We start from the raw sequence: 12,738 nt of genomic DNA, 5'->3' as shown, positions 1-12,738 counted from the left end.
GTGAAACTAAAGAAATTACAAAACACATAACGCAAAAGCTAACACAACTCAAAGGAGAAACAGACAAGTTATCAATCATGATTAAAGATTTTAACAGTACTCAATTAAAAAAAACAAGTCAACAAGAAAATCAGTAAGGACAGATAAGATTTGACCAATATTCTCAAAGAACTTGACCTGACATTGGATGAATCCCTCATCCAATAGCTTAATAAACATTTTGCTCAAGGTCCCAAGGAACACTCTTCAAAACAGACCACATTCTGGGCTATAAATAACAAGTCTCAATAAAGTTACACTGAAGTCAAACTGTTATCAACTGCAACAAAATTAAACTATAAATGAATAACAAAGTTATCTGGAAAACATCTGAAATAAAAATTAATGTGTTAAATTAAAAAGTCAAAAGGGAAATAAATTACAAAGTATCCTGAACTGAATGAAAATGGAAACAGCATTAAGACCTTGGTGTACAGCTAAAATAATATTTACAGGAAAATTTTAAATGCTAAACAGTATAGAAGACTGGACAAAATCATTAATCTAGGTTTATACCTTAAGAAACTATAAAAAAAATCGAAAGCAAAAAGAAGTAAAGAAGAAGTAGAATTCACTGAGTTTAGAAATGGACAAAAGAGAAAAAAAAAAAAATCAATAAAATCAAAAGCTGGTTCTTTGAAAAGATCAATAAAATGGACAAACTTCTAACAAGAAGGAAAAATGAAATGCCAAAAACAAAAGAAGAGGCATCAAAAGTATGATATGGAATTTTATAAACCACCTTATAGCAACTTGAATGAAAAGGATAAACTCCCTGAAAGCCACAGTCAATGCTTACTGAATAAATTGAAAATCTGTACAGTCCTATATCCATTAAAGAAATTTAATCTATAGTTAAAAGCCTCCTCACAAAATTCCAGGTCCAGATAGTTTCGCTGGTGAATTCTCCAAAATTTAATAAAGAACTATTACCATTCTATACAATCTTTTCCAGAAAACAGACTCAGTCTGTGATGCCAGCTTTACCCTGATACCAAAACCAGATATAAGGCACTGCTGCTGCTGCATCACTTCAGTCGTGTCCGACTCTGTGCGACCCCATAGACAGCAGCCCACCAGGCTCCCTCGTCCCTGGGATTCTCTAGGCAAGAACACTGGAGTGGGTTGCCATTTCCTTCTCCAATGCAGGAAAGTGAAAAGTGAAAGTGCAAGTCGCTCAGTCATGTCCGACCCTCAGCGACCCCATGGACTGCAGCCCACCAGGCTCCTCCGTCCATGGGATTTTCTAGGCACTGCTAGAAAACTATAAATTGTTAATTCTTAGAATGCAGAATCCTTAACATTTTAGCAAACTGGGTCCAGCAATAACACATAGACCAAGTGGTATTTATCCCAGGAATCTCAGGTTAATTTAACATTTAAAAATCAATTAATGTAATTTCACCATTTACACTGAAGTAAAAATGAGCTTTCTAGATAAGACATTCACCTAACTTTTTTATAAAAAAAAAAAAAAAAAAAGCTTATCAAAAGAGGTCATTAAGAATAAATAGAGCTATAATGAAATTAGCTCATGTTTTCAAACCATTAAATTTTGTAGTCTATTCAGATCACTACAGTTTCATGGTTAACTTGTATTCATTTTAAATGCACATAAACATAATATTCTGCCTATATTCCTCAACTGTGACTAGTCCAACAGATTCACTGGATGAAACAGACGTAAGAGCAGGCTTGTTTTTAAAACAGTGAGGATATCTACACACGCCTTACAAATACAACTCAAACCATATAAACCATATTAAGCTAGTGCTCCTGAATAAATAATAACATCACGAACAAGCTACCTCCTGTGCATTCATAAATATTGCTATGAATTTTAAAAGGAAAAATTCATGTGTAAAATGAGTTAAAAAATAGTATCAGTCTTAAACATTTTGAAAACATTCAAACTACTACCTTAAATCATACCTATGATTAAATAGTAGCATAAATTTTAAATCAAATGTCTTGCAATGGTAACTTCTATCCTACCTGTATCTTCAATAAATTCCACACATTTTTCAACAAACAGTGGTATAGGCTTCTCAGCTGTAACCAGATCCTGGAGGGGCATCCCAAAGTAATTACTTTCCCAATTTCTACGTGTTGGTGGATTGAAGTTCTTAGTTTTCTTTTTCTGCTATAAGAAAAAATATTTAAGTTAAAACTATTTTAATTAATTCCCTTTAAAATAACATTAGTATCAAGCAATATAAATACACAATTTGTATCAAAAGAAATATCTAAAAGTTACATCCAACCTAATGTCCATCAATATGGCATTCAATAAATAAATTCTGCTATAAACAGCAACTTGACCAAGAGAAAGAGATGAAAGTGAACAGACAAAAAATGGCTGAACAGAAGAAACTGTTCTCTTTGGAAAATAAGAGAAAACTGGATAGGCAGGAAAATTAGAAAAGATCATTTTTCAATGCCAATGAAAAGGAAAAACAAGGAGTAAGCATCACACAATTCACAGTTCAAGTGTGGTATGTTAATTGCTGCATTTGTTATTTGGTCTTTGACAAGTTCCAAGTGAGATTTTTGTGCATAGCTATACTAGTAAGCATAACATAGTTTTATTTATTGATTATATAATGAAGCTATGCAACTCCATGAGTGTCTAGTTTCATCATTTATGTCTTATTTCCCCATTTTCTTCCATACTATCTATTGAATATTTCTTAAACATTAAGATATTTTTTATAAAAGAAAGTAACATCCCAGTGGGAAATGAGATGTTAATTTAGTCTATTAAAAACATTTTACTAGGCACCCAAAAAGGTAATTTTTATTAGCAATGAACAAAACATTTTCACAATAGTAAAAAGTTACATAAGGATTTTCAAAGTTTAACTTCAATCTTGCATTGGGAGAAAATAGCTTCTTAACCAGGGAATGAACATTTCAAAAACTAAGGAAGTACTGCCTGAAATTCAATCCTTAAGGAGATTCTGAGTCAGTCTTCCTTAAGTAGGGTGTATTTATATTTGTCATGAGTATTGTAACTGACTTACAAATCAGATAAAAACATGCTATTTCTGATCAGAAAAATGTGTGTGGGGGGAGGGGGGGGTGGGCAGAAAGGGAGCACAGGCTGAGGTTTCAACACTTAAAGCAACAGCCCTCATTTTAATTTCCGATTCTTCCCATCGGAATCTCTCCTTTGGATGGACTGACCTTTCAATATTCTTTCAAGTTCCGAGTTACGCAATTTCCCTGGTGGCTCAGACGGTAAAGAATCCAACTACAATGCAGGAGACCCAGGTTTGATCCCTGGGTCGGGAACATCCCTTGGAGGAAAAAACAGCAACCCACTTCAGTATTCTTGCTGGAGAACTTCACGGACAGAGGAGCCTGGTGGACTAAGGTCCATGGGGTTGCAAAGAGTCAGACACAACTGAGCAACTAACAGTCAATTAAATCCTTTCTTTCATTTCAATTTGAGGCTGCTCTACCTAGCAACATCCAGAGTTCATGAAATCCAACTTTTAAATTTTCATATACCATCACTCTGGTGATACAGCTTACACACAGTATAACTAGGTGTTTGGAATGTCACCATCAAAGCACTGGAGTACTTGACCTGGCTCAAGACCTAGCCCATCAAGTCAAGTAGTGTGGATTCTTTCTACTCCTTAGACGATCCTTCCACTAACCACCACCACCAAAACAAAACAATGTGCAAGAAAGCAGAAATGAGCTGAGGTAGGGATACAGTGGTTGGGTTGTCATCCTTCTTAGGAGGAGCATTAAGATGCTTTCTAGTCTGCAAACTACTAGAAGCACCATTTGATTAGAAAAGTAAAAACTAAGGCAATGATGGGTGTTTTGTTTAGAATGATAATACAAGTGGTGAAAAAAGACTACATTTAAGCAGATTAATGATAACAGCAATGCCTAGCCTTTGGTAGCAGCAACAGAAATAAAAGATCTTAATCTGAAATGTCAACTAAAGGAAAAAGTTGTAAGAAAAGTAAGTAGCTAGTCCTAACTGCTCCAATCAACTCTTAAGAAATCTGCTTTTCATACTACCCTTTAGGAACCAATCTAAATTCTGAACACTTTACTAAAATTGGGGTTAGATTTCTCTGGGTTATGCTGAGGGGATATCTCCCAAGGTCCATAAATGTACAAAGGCAAGTTACTCAATTCTGCAGATTCAACACCACTAATCTGAGGGAATGAAAGGCTAGGTGGCTTATAGCATGGAATTTCTGGCAAACTCTAAAGGGATAATTTACTAACATTTAACCGCCTTGACAATCGAGTTACAGGTCACACACACTGTAGGGGAAAAAATGCGTAAAAAACTTACGAGACTACCAATTTTTCTACTAATTTATACTGCTACAAAATAAAATTCTGTGTAGGAAAGCTGTTTTGAATTAGACACTCCTATATTAGCTTTCATGATGAAGAAAAATGTCTAACTTTTTTCTGTAAGTGACAGATCTTTTATTTATTTATTTAGGCTGCATTTGGTCTTTTTCTCTAGTTGCTGCGAACGGGGACTACTCTCCAGTTGTGGTGCAAGGAATTCTCATTGCAGAGGCGTCTCTTGTTGCAGAGTACAGGCTCTAGGTACTGAAGCTCTAGGCTTCAGTAGTTGTAGTGCATAAGATTAGTTGCTCCACAGAATGTGGGATATTTCTAAACCAGGGATCAAACCCATGTCTCCTGCATTGTCATGCAGAGTCTTCACCATTGAGCCACCAGGGAAGCTCTATAAACTGACAGTTCTTAGGAACAAAAATCGCTTCAGAGAGTTCTTTAAAAATGTGAATTTTGAAAAACTACATAATTCTAATATACAACCCTTAGTTAAGAGTTGCTAATCTATAGCTTCAAATTTATACCAATTTAAAATAATTTATATACTATAAAATCTATTTCATAAATTAAACTGTCTAAGGCTAGATGATGACAACTTCTATTGCCATCAAGGTTTTCTGAAATGCAAGAAAAAAGATGGGGCATATGGTTATTTGGTCATTTATATCTATAGCTTTTGACCAATCATTAGTCAGAAGTGGCAGCCCCCAATTAAATAATTGTGTTAGTAAGAAAACAAATCTGATTTATGATAATTCAACTTCTGATTCATCATTACATATAAATCTTAATTTCTGCTTAAATACAAATACCCATGGTCTTTTTTTCTGGCCACTTAGGTAAACCTCATGTCTGCAAAAGCATATCTAGTAAAACAAACATTCCATTTCACAAATAATATGAACAATGTTACTAATTAAGTGTCTAGCAGATATTAAAAACTATCATTAGAGTAAGTAAACACAAAAAGGTATATAAATAGCTCTTTACAGAACTGGCTCTTCCCCTTCAGCAGTATCAGCAACACAACAAAGGAGAAAAACTAAGCAACATCCTGAAGTAAATACTATAATCAATAACACTGGAAAAAACACAATACCTCAATTCACAGGTAATCAACCAACTGAAGAAAACTTTGGTAGCAAGAAACAGTGGAGGTAGTTTTCAAAGAATAAATCTAGGAAACAAGAAATTTTGGACTTCTCTATTGTCTTTAAGATGGGATTCTTGAAATAAAAGATGAAAGAAGAAATGAGACAACCATAGGTAAGATGTAAAGAAAGTAAAGAAAAAAACCATTAAAGAAATGAATACCCTCTTTGGTAAAACACTCAATGATTCAAAATATCAGAATAAAGTGGAAAAGATCATCAGAGTCCTCTTTTCTACTATATCATTTCTCTGACACACACCAAAAACCACTTTTGCTCCCATTTTAAAAAGAAGTCTTCATCTTCCTCTCCCTGTGAGTAACTGCTCCAGAATGAGAATTCCTTTTCGTAGAACAAACTCATTGGAAAAGACCCTGATGGCAGAAGGAGACTGAGGGCAGAAGAAGGGGTAACAGAGGATGAGATGGTTGGATGGCCTCATCAACTCAACGCACATGAGTTTGAGCAAACTTTGGGAGATGGTGAAGGACAGGGAAGCCTGGTGTGCTGCAGTCCATGGGGTTACAAAGAGTCAGACATGACTGAGCAACTCAACAATAAACTCCACATAAATCACCTATACTAGTTGTCTCTAATCCCTCTCTTTCCATTCCCTTTTATATGTACTCAAATTAATCTTTTGCTCAGATGATAAAGAATCCGCCTGCAATGCGGGAGGACCCTGGGTTGAGAAGATCCCCTGGAGAAGGGAACAGCTACCCACTTCAGTATTCTGGCCTGGAGAATTCTATGGACAGAGGACGCTGGCAGGCTACAGTCCATGGGGTCGCAGAGTCGGACACACCTGAGCGACTCTGACTTCACTTCAAGTTAATCACTTTCATCACTTCACTAAATCTGCTCTTATTAATATTATAAATGATCGTTCTGCAATAGTCAGTTTTCAGCTCTCCTCTTAACCTTTCAACAGTTATTCTCTTGAACAGACTTCAGGAGACTACCTTTGTTATCTCACTCATCCTCCCCTTATTAGTCTCCTTTGCTGGTCCCTCTTGGCAACCCTGTAATACTGGCAACACCCCAGGCCTCAGTCCCTGTCTTTTTTTTCTCAATATCTATAATCACCCTCTTGGTAATGTCACCCATATGCTGATAACCCAAATCAATACCTCTAGCTCAGCTCTTTCTCTTGATCTCTAGACTCATTTGGAACATTCTACCTGACATTTTCACTTGAATGTCTGAGACATTTCCTAACATGTGCAAAACTGAACTCCTAATGATGTATTTCCTTAAAATGCACTCCATGTTTAGCCTTCTATATACATCTCAGTTGCTGACAATTCTATCCTTTCAGTTGCCAGACTAAAATCTTGGAGTCATCTTTGATACCTCTTGTTTTCTCACATCCTACTTTCAAATGTATGATACAGCAATTACCCACATCTTAACCATCTTATTGTGTTGACTGCCTAATCAATCCTCCCTGCTTCTACCATCATTCCTTACAAACCATTCTCAATAAAGCAACCAGGATAATGACTCCACAAATAATGGCCTTTAAGGGCATATACAATCTTGCATGCCTTGAACTCTGCCTCTTTTTATTCCGACCTTATTTTCCTGTACCTTCTCCTTCATTTTACTTCCTTTCCTCCAACTACATGGCTTACTTGCTTTTTCAGCATGCAACATATGCTCCTAATTTTACGTCTGTTCCCTCTACCTTCTCAATGAGGCCTACACTATTAAAAACTGACTATTAAAAATTGTAATCTATGGCCTGTCTCCTGCCCAGAACTTCCAATCCCTCTTACACTGCTTTTCCTATCCACAACACTGTATGATTTTCTCACGTATCATCATCATATGCCTGCTACAATTTAAGCTCCACACAAGGGCAGGGATTTTTATCTGCTTTGTTCATTAATATACTTTAACGACCTGGAATCCTGTTCATAAAGAAGAGAAAGGTACAAAGTCAAGGTACAAGTCAAGGTCTCTTCTGAAATAATGAATTTAACTTGCAGACAGAATAATCTCATCATGCACCAAGGAAGATAAACAAAAAATAGGAATAAACCATCAAGTTACAGATATGCTGCAGAATTGGAAAGCTTCAGAAATCTTAAAAAGCATTTAGGTAGAAGAAACCAATGACCAACAATGGTGAAAAAATATCAGGCTAGCCTCAAAGGTCTCATGAAAACCTAAAAAGTCAGAAAACTCATTTCTATAGGAAATGAGAAAAAGATTTGTCAAGGATTCTTTACTTAGTGTGTCATCCAAATATGGGTAATAAGCAACTCTAAAAGGAACTATAAAGTTCTCAAATACGTAATAATTAATATTTAAATAATAGCACTCTCAAACTGCTTTCTTACAAATCCTAATCACATAATGAAACATCATTGGGTGGAGAACAGGGGACACAGGAATAAATTAGGAGTTTAGGATTTATATATATATATATTTATTAGTATATATAAAGTAGGTAACCAACAGGGACCTACTGCATAGCACAGGGAACTATTCTCAGTACTTTGTAATAAGCTACAAGATAAAAGAGTATGAAAAATATATATATACACACACATACATAATATCTGAATCACTTTGCTGTACATGTGAAACTAATAAAACATTCAAAATCAACTATACTTCAATCAAACCACAATGAAACATCATCAGTATTAAAGAACTTACATCTGGAAAATGTGTGCTTTGAAAAACATAAAAATAAACACTTAAACACAAAACTAATTCTGAGTTACAGTAGTACAGCTACTAAACAGAATATTATCTGTAATTTTATGAGTCAATGCACAGAATGTAAAAATTAAACAACTAGTAGGCCAGAACCAAAAGCTTCAACCTATCCTAAAAAAGGTGGTGGGGAGTAAAAGATAAAGTAATTATGTTAATATGCAACAGGGTATCACAATATACTATGAAGGATTAAGGATGTTAAACTGAAGTTGGGATTCAATATAAACTTCAAGATAAAAGGAAGCCTCAAATAAACTAATAGCTCCTTTCTTTTCTTTTTTTTTTTTGCTGATGAAAAATAAAAATAGAAAATAAGAAAAAAGCAAATTGAAACATAAAAATAAATGTAAATGGGGGTTTCCCTGGTAACTCAGTAGTAAAGAATCCGTCTGCCAGTGCAGAAGACACAGGGTCAATCCCTGGACCGGGAAGATCCCACATGACTCGCAGCAACTAAGCCCGTGTGCCACAACTACTGAGTCTGTTCTCTATAGAGCCCAGGAACCACAACTACTGCCGCCAACTACGGAAGGCCTCGTGCCCTAGAGCCCAAGCTCAGCAACAAGAGAAGCAACTGCAATGAGAAACCCGAGCTCCGCAACTAGAGAGTAGCCCCACCACCTGCAAACTGAGAAAAGCCCACACAGTAACGAAGACCCAGCACAGCCAAAAATGAAGATTAAAAAAAAATTTTTTTTTAATATCTAAATGGAATAAGATCAGGTAAGTTATAAAAGACTCTCAGACTTGGTAAAAAAAAAAAAAAAAACTAAACTCGACTAACCACATGTCATTTTAACAGACACTCCTAAAAGTTGAAAACAAAATGATGGAAAAAAGAATGATTTTTGTTTTTACAAGAGCAATGTTAACTCTGCTGCTATCTTCAAAGCAAAAAGCTTTGAACCATACAAAAGAGACTCACATGATAATTATCCAGAATTCAACCCATCAAGTAGCAACAAACTATAGCAGAAATATGTACCTCTAAGGAAACAGAAATTTTTAAATGATCTCCTTTAGTTCTTGTCAGATCAAGTATACCAAAATTATGGATAACAAAGATGAATTAAGAAGGTTGATTTCAACAGATTTATATATACTAATATATGCTAAAGTTTAGGAACCAGATATATAATCTCATTCCAAAGTAAATCATTTATGTTAATATTATAGAAAAAATTAAAAAACAAATACTAAAGTATTGACAACAATCCTCTAAGTTTAGAGGATGGTAAAAAAGGAAAGAAAGAAAAAGTTGGGGTGAGGTTACACAGAATTTTCACTGTAGGTTGTACAGTTCCTTTTGTAAAGAAAATGCTTTCTGAGAAGACAAAGATTACTTGTGTAACCAGAAAAAAAAAAATCAAGATCTTAAAAATTATGCCTATGGAAAAAAAAAAAACTGTCTACAATACACAAATTGTAATCCTGTTTTCAAAAAGGAAAGAGATAGGAAATCAAATTTTTCCCCAGTAGCTTCCAATTTGAGTTTTCCCTTTCTTACATACTCTGTCCCACACAGATTCTCAACGTATCACAGCATGCTGAAAAACTGAGAAGTTGGGCAATCAAAGAAACTCATGTAACTACAAGCACTACCTACCCTCTCTCTTCCTAATGTCCTCAATTCACATTTCATCCATCTATCCCTCTCCTGGGTCATTCTTATGAATATACAAATATACTATCTCTCATTTTAAAAAACAAACACAAAAACAAAACCCTCCTTTGATCCCATATTGAGCTCTACTGTCCCAATTCTTGCTCCTCTTCATAGAAAAACTTCTTGAAGATGTCATCTACATTTACAATCTCTATACTTTTCCACATCCCATTCACTCTTCAACCTACTTCCATCTGGCTTTCTCTCCCGTCCCACTGAAATGCTTGTTAAAATCAGACACCTCTACACCATCAAATCAAAAAGAAACTTTTAATTCCTCTTGAGCTCTCAGCAACTTTCTTGATTGATCACTTCTTCTTAAACACTTGCTCTCTTGGCTCCCATGTCACGACTCTTTACTAGTTTTTCCTCTTTTCTCCCCAAGAATTCCTTTTTCAGTTTCATCTACTATAACTCTTTCTGGTTTACCCAGTGTCAGTTGTAAGTTCTCCCTTCTCCACCCATTCTCTGTCCTTATGTGAATTTATCTAAACTCATGGCTTTCAATGTTCTTCTATCCTGAAAACTTTTCCTCTGAGTATCAGATTCATACATCTAACCTTTATACTTCCACTGGGATGTCAACACAGGTATTTTAACATAATATAAAAGGCACAAAACAGATGTCCTGATTCTCTCTGATCTGAAACTTTTCACCCTTAGCTTAGTCTTCTTCACTATCCCAGCAAATCTAAACCCACCCATTGCTTATACCATTGCTTATACCATAAATTAATAATCAATCTTGATTTTCCCTTACTCTCTACAGTGAATGCATAAGAAGCCCTATTGGTAGGACTTCCAAAATACTCTAGAAATTGTCCTAGAGTACTTCCTTTTTATTACCTTTTTATTAAAGGGTAATTTTCCTTTTTATTACTTACACCTTGGCACAGTATCTGGCACACAGGTGCTCAGTCAACACTAAAAGAAGCAAACAAAATGATAAACAGGAGCCTGAGAAAGCATTCACGATATAATGTTTCTGTTAATAAACATACAAGGTACTGTTGGTTTATTTACCAGTTATGCAAATAGTTTCATTATACCTAATTTTTTTTCCTATGGGAGTCAACATATAGGTGTACCTAAACTTAAGTATTTGAACCTAATAAAATCAGGATTCATACAAAATAATGATTCCTATCATAAAACTACAAGAAGAATTAACAACCAACTCTATGCAAATTCATTTGGAATAAAGTAATGTATCTTCAACAGAATGTAAGAACTGAGCATTTACCATGTATGTAACATCATGCTAGGTATTCTGCAGGACAGGGCACACAAAGCTACACACGTGAAAAACTTCACAGAATACACACACACACACGAGTACAAGCAAACCTGGCAGACTCCAAAGACCCGTGGGTTAATGTCAATATCCTGTTTGTGATATTGTACTAGTTTTGTAAGATGTTACCTTTATGGGAAACTGGACAAAGGGTACATGGAATCTTTCTGCATTATTTCTTACAATGGTATGTCCATCTACAATGAATCAAGTTAAATTTTTCTTAAAAAGGTCACTGCAATAATCCAAGTAGGAAGTTATGATAACCTCAACTAAGACTGTGACAATGAAATGGAAACATGTTTTATGGCAGAATAAAGATCAGCCAACTAAAATAAATAGCAATAGCATGTAGTTTAGACCCAGAGCACCTCCTTCATGAAAATACATTCTTAACCAATCATGGTGAGGATAGGGAAGTAATATCTATGACCTGTGAGGAAAAACCTGCCTCTCCTAATGAACAGGTACAAACATGCCTCCTACGATCGACTTCTAGAACGCACAGGAATTTCCTTAAAGGCCCATTCAGCTAGACAGAGTTTCTCAACTTCAGTATTATTGACATTTTGAATTACAGGGTGTTTAGCAGCATCCCTGACCTTTACCCAACAGCTATCAGTAGCAAACCCCCACCCTAGTTCTGACAGCCAAAAATGTCTTCAGGCATTGCCAGATGCTCACTGCAGGTCAAAACTGACCGTGGTTGAGAACCATTGTGCTAGCTAATAACAAGGACTGAGAATTCAAATTTGGGAGATGGCTATAAATATAACCCTGAGAAGTCTGAGTTTTTTTTAAATTCAGGATTGAGAATCACTACTATAGGGTACACAAAGATGAATGATAATCATAACAGCCCTCAAAAAGCTTACAATGTAATAATAAAAATAAAACTTACTGAACTACAAAGCAGTAAAACTACTATAAAGTGATGATGCTGGAAGAATATTACACCATAGCATGTGTGTGTGTGCTTAATCGCTCAGTCGTGTCCAATTCTTTGCGACCCCTTAGACTGTAGCCTGCCAGGCTCCTTTGTCCATGGGATCCTTCAGGCAAGAATACTGGAGTGGGTGGGTAGCTGTTTCCTTCTCCAGAGTATCTTCCTAACCCAGGGATCAAATCCAGGTCTCCCACATTACAGGTGGATTTCTTACCAGCTGAGCCACCAGGGAAGCCCAAGAATACTGGAGTGGGGAGCCGATCCCTTCTCCAGGGGATCTTCCTGACCCAGGAATCGAACTGGGTCTCCCACATTGCAAGCGGATTCTTTACCAGCTGAGCTACTAGGGAAGCCCATAGCGTAACACACCAATATAAGAAAGAAGTCTTTAGTGGAAGCCAGTGTTCTGTGAAGATCTACTTAATACTTTAGAAAAAAACCAATTCTATAAGAAATGTTAGGTGCTGAGACGTTCAAACACTTTACAAATGAGAGATATTGTGAATACTCTCTCACACCCTTTAACCTAACACTATGTGAAAAGAAGGAAGAGAAAACTGAGGGCAAATAA

At 35.8% G+C, this 12,738-nt stretch overlaps 1 protein-coding gene across 4 annotated transcripts in view; it reads right to left on the bottom strand.

The window, feature by feature from the left end:
- ARHGAP5 (Rho GTPase activating protein 5) overlaps positions 1–12,738 on the bottom strand; it is a 79,397-nt gene that overhangs the window by 35,549 nt on the left and 31,110 nt on the right. For 2 of the 4 annotated variants that reach the window (XM_061394919.1, XM_061394918.1), the window contains exon 3: positions 2,035–2,182. In XM_061394919.1, coding sequence (XP_061250903.1) covers positions 2,035–2,182 — 148 coding nt within the window. Of the gene's footprint in view, positions 1–2,034; positions 2,183–12,738 lie in introns of those variants that run through there. The other 2 variants (XM_061394921.1, XM_061394922.1) reach the window with 2 other exon arrangements.

Source organism: Bos javanicus, chromosome 21, assembly GCF_032452875.1.
Source record: "Bos javanicus breed banteng chromosome 21, ARS-OSU_banteng_1.0, whole genome shotgun sequence".
Lineage (NCBI taxonomy): Eukaryota > Metazoa > Chordata > Mammalia > Artiodactyla > Bovidae > Bos > Bos javanicus.
This window is presented reverse-complemented; position numbering and strand designations above follow the sequence as displayed.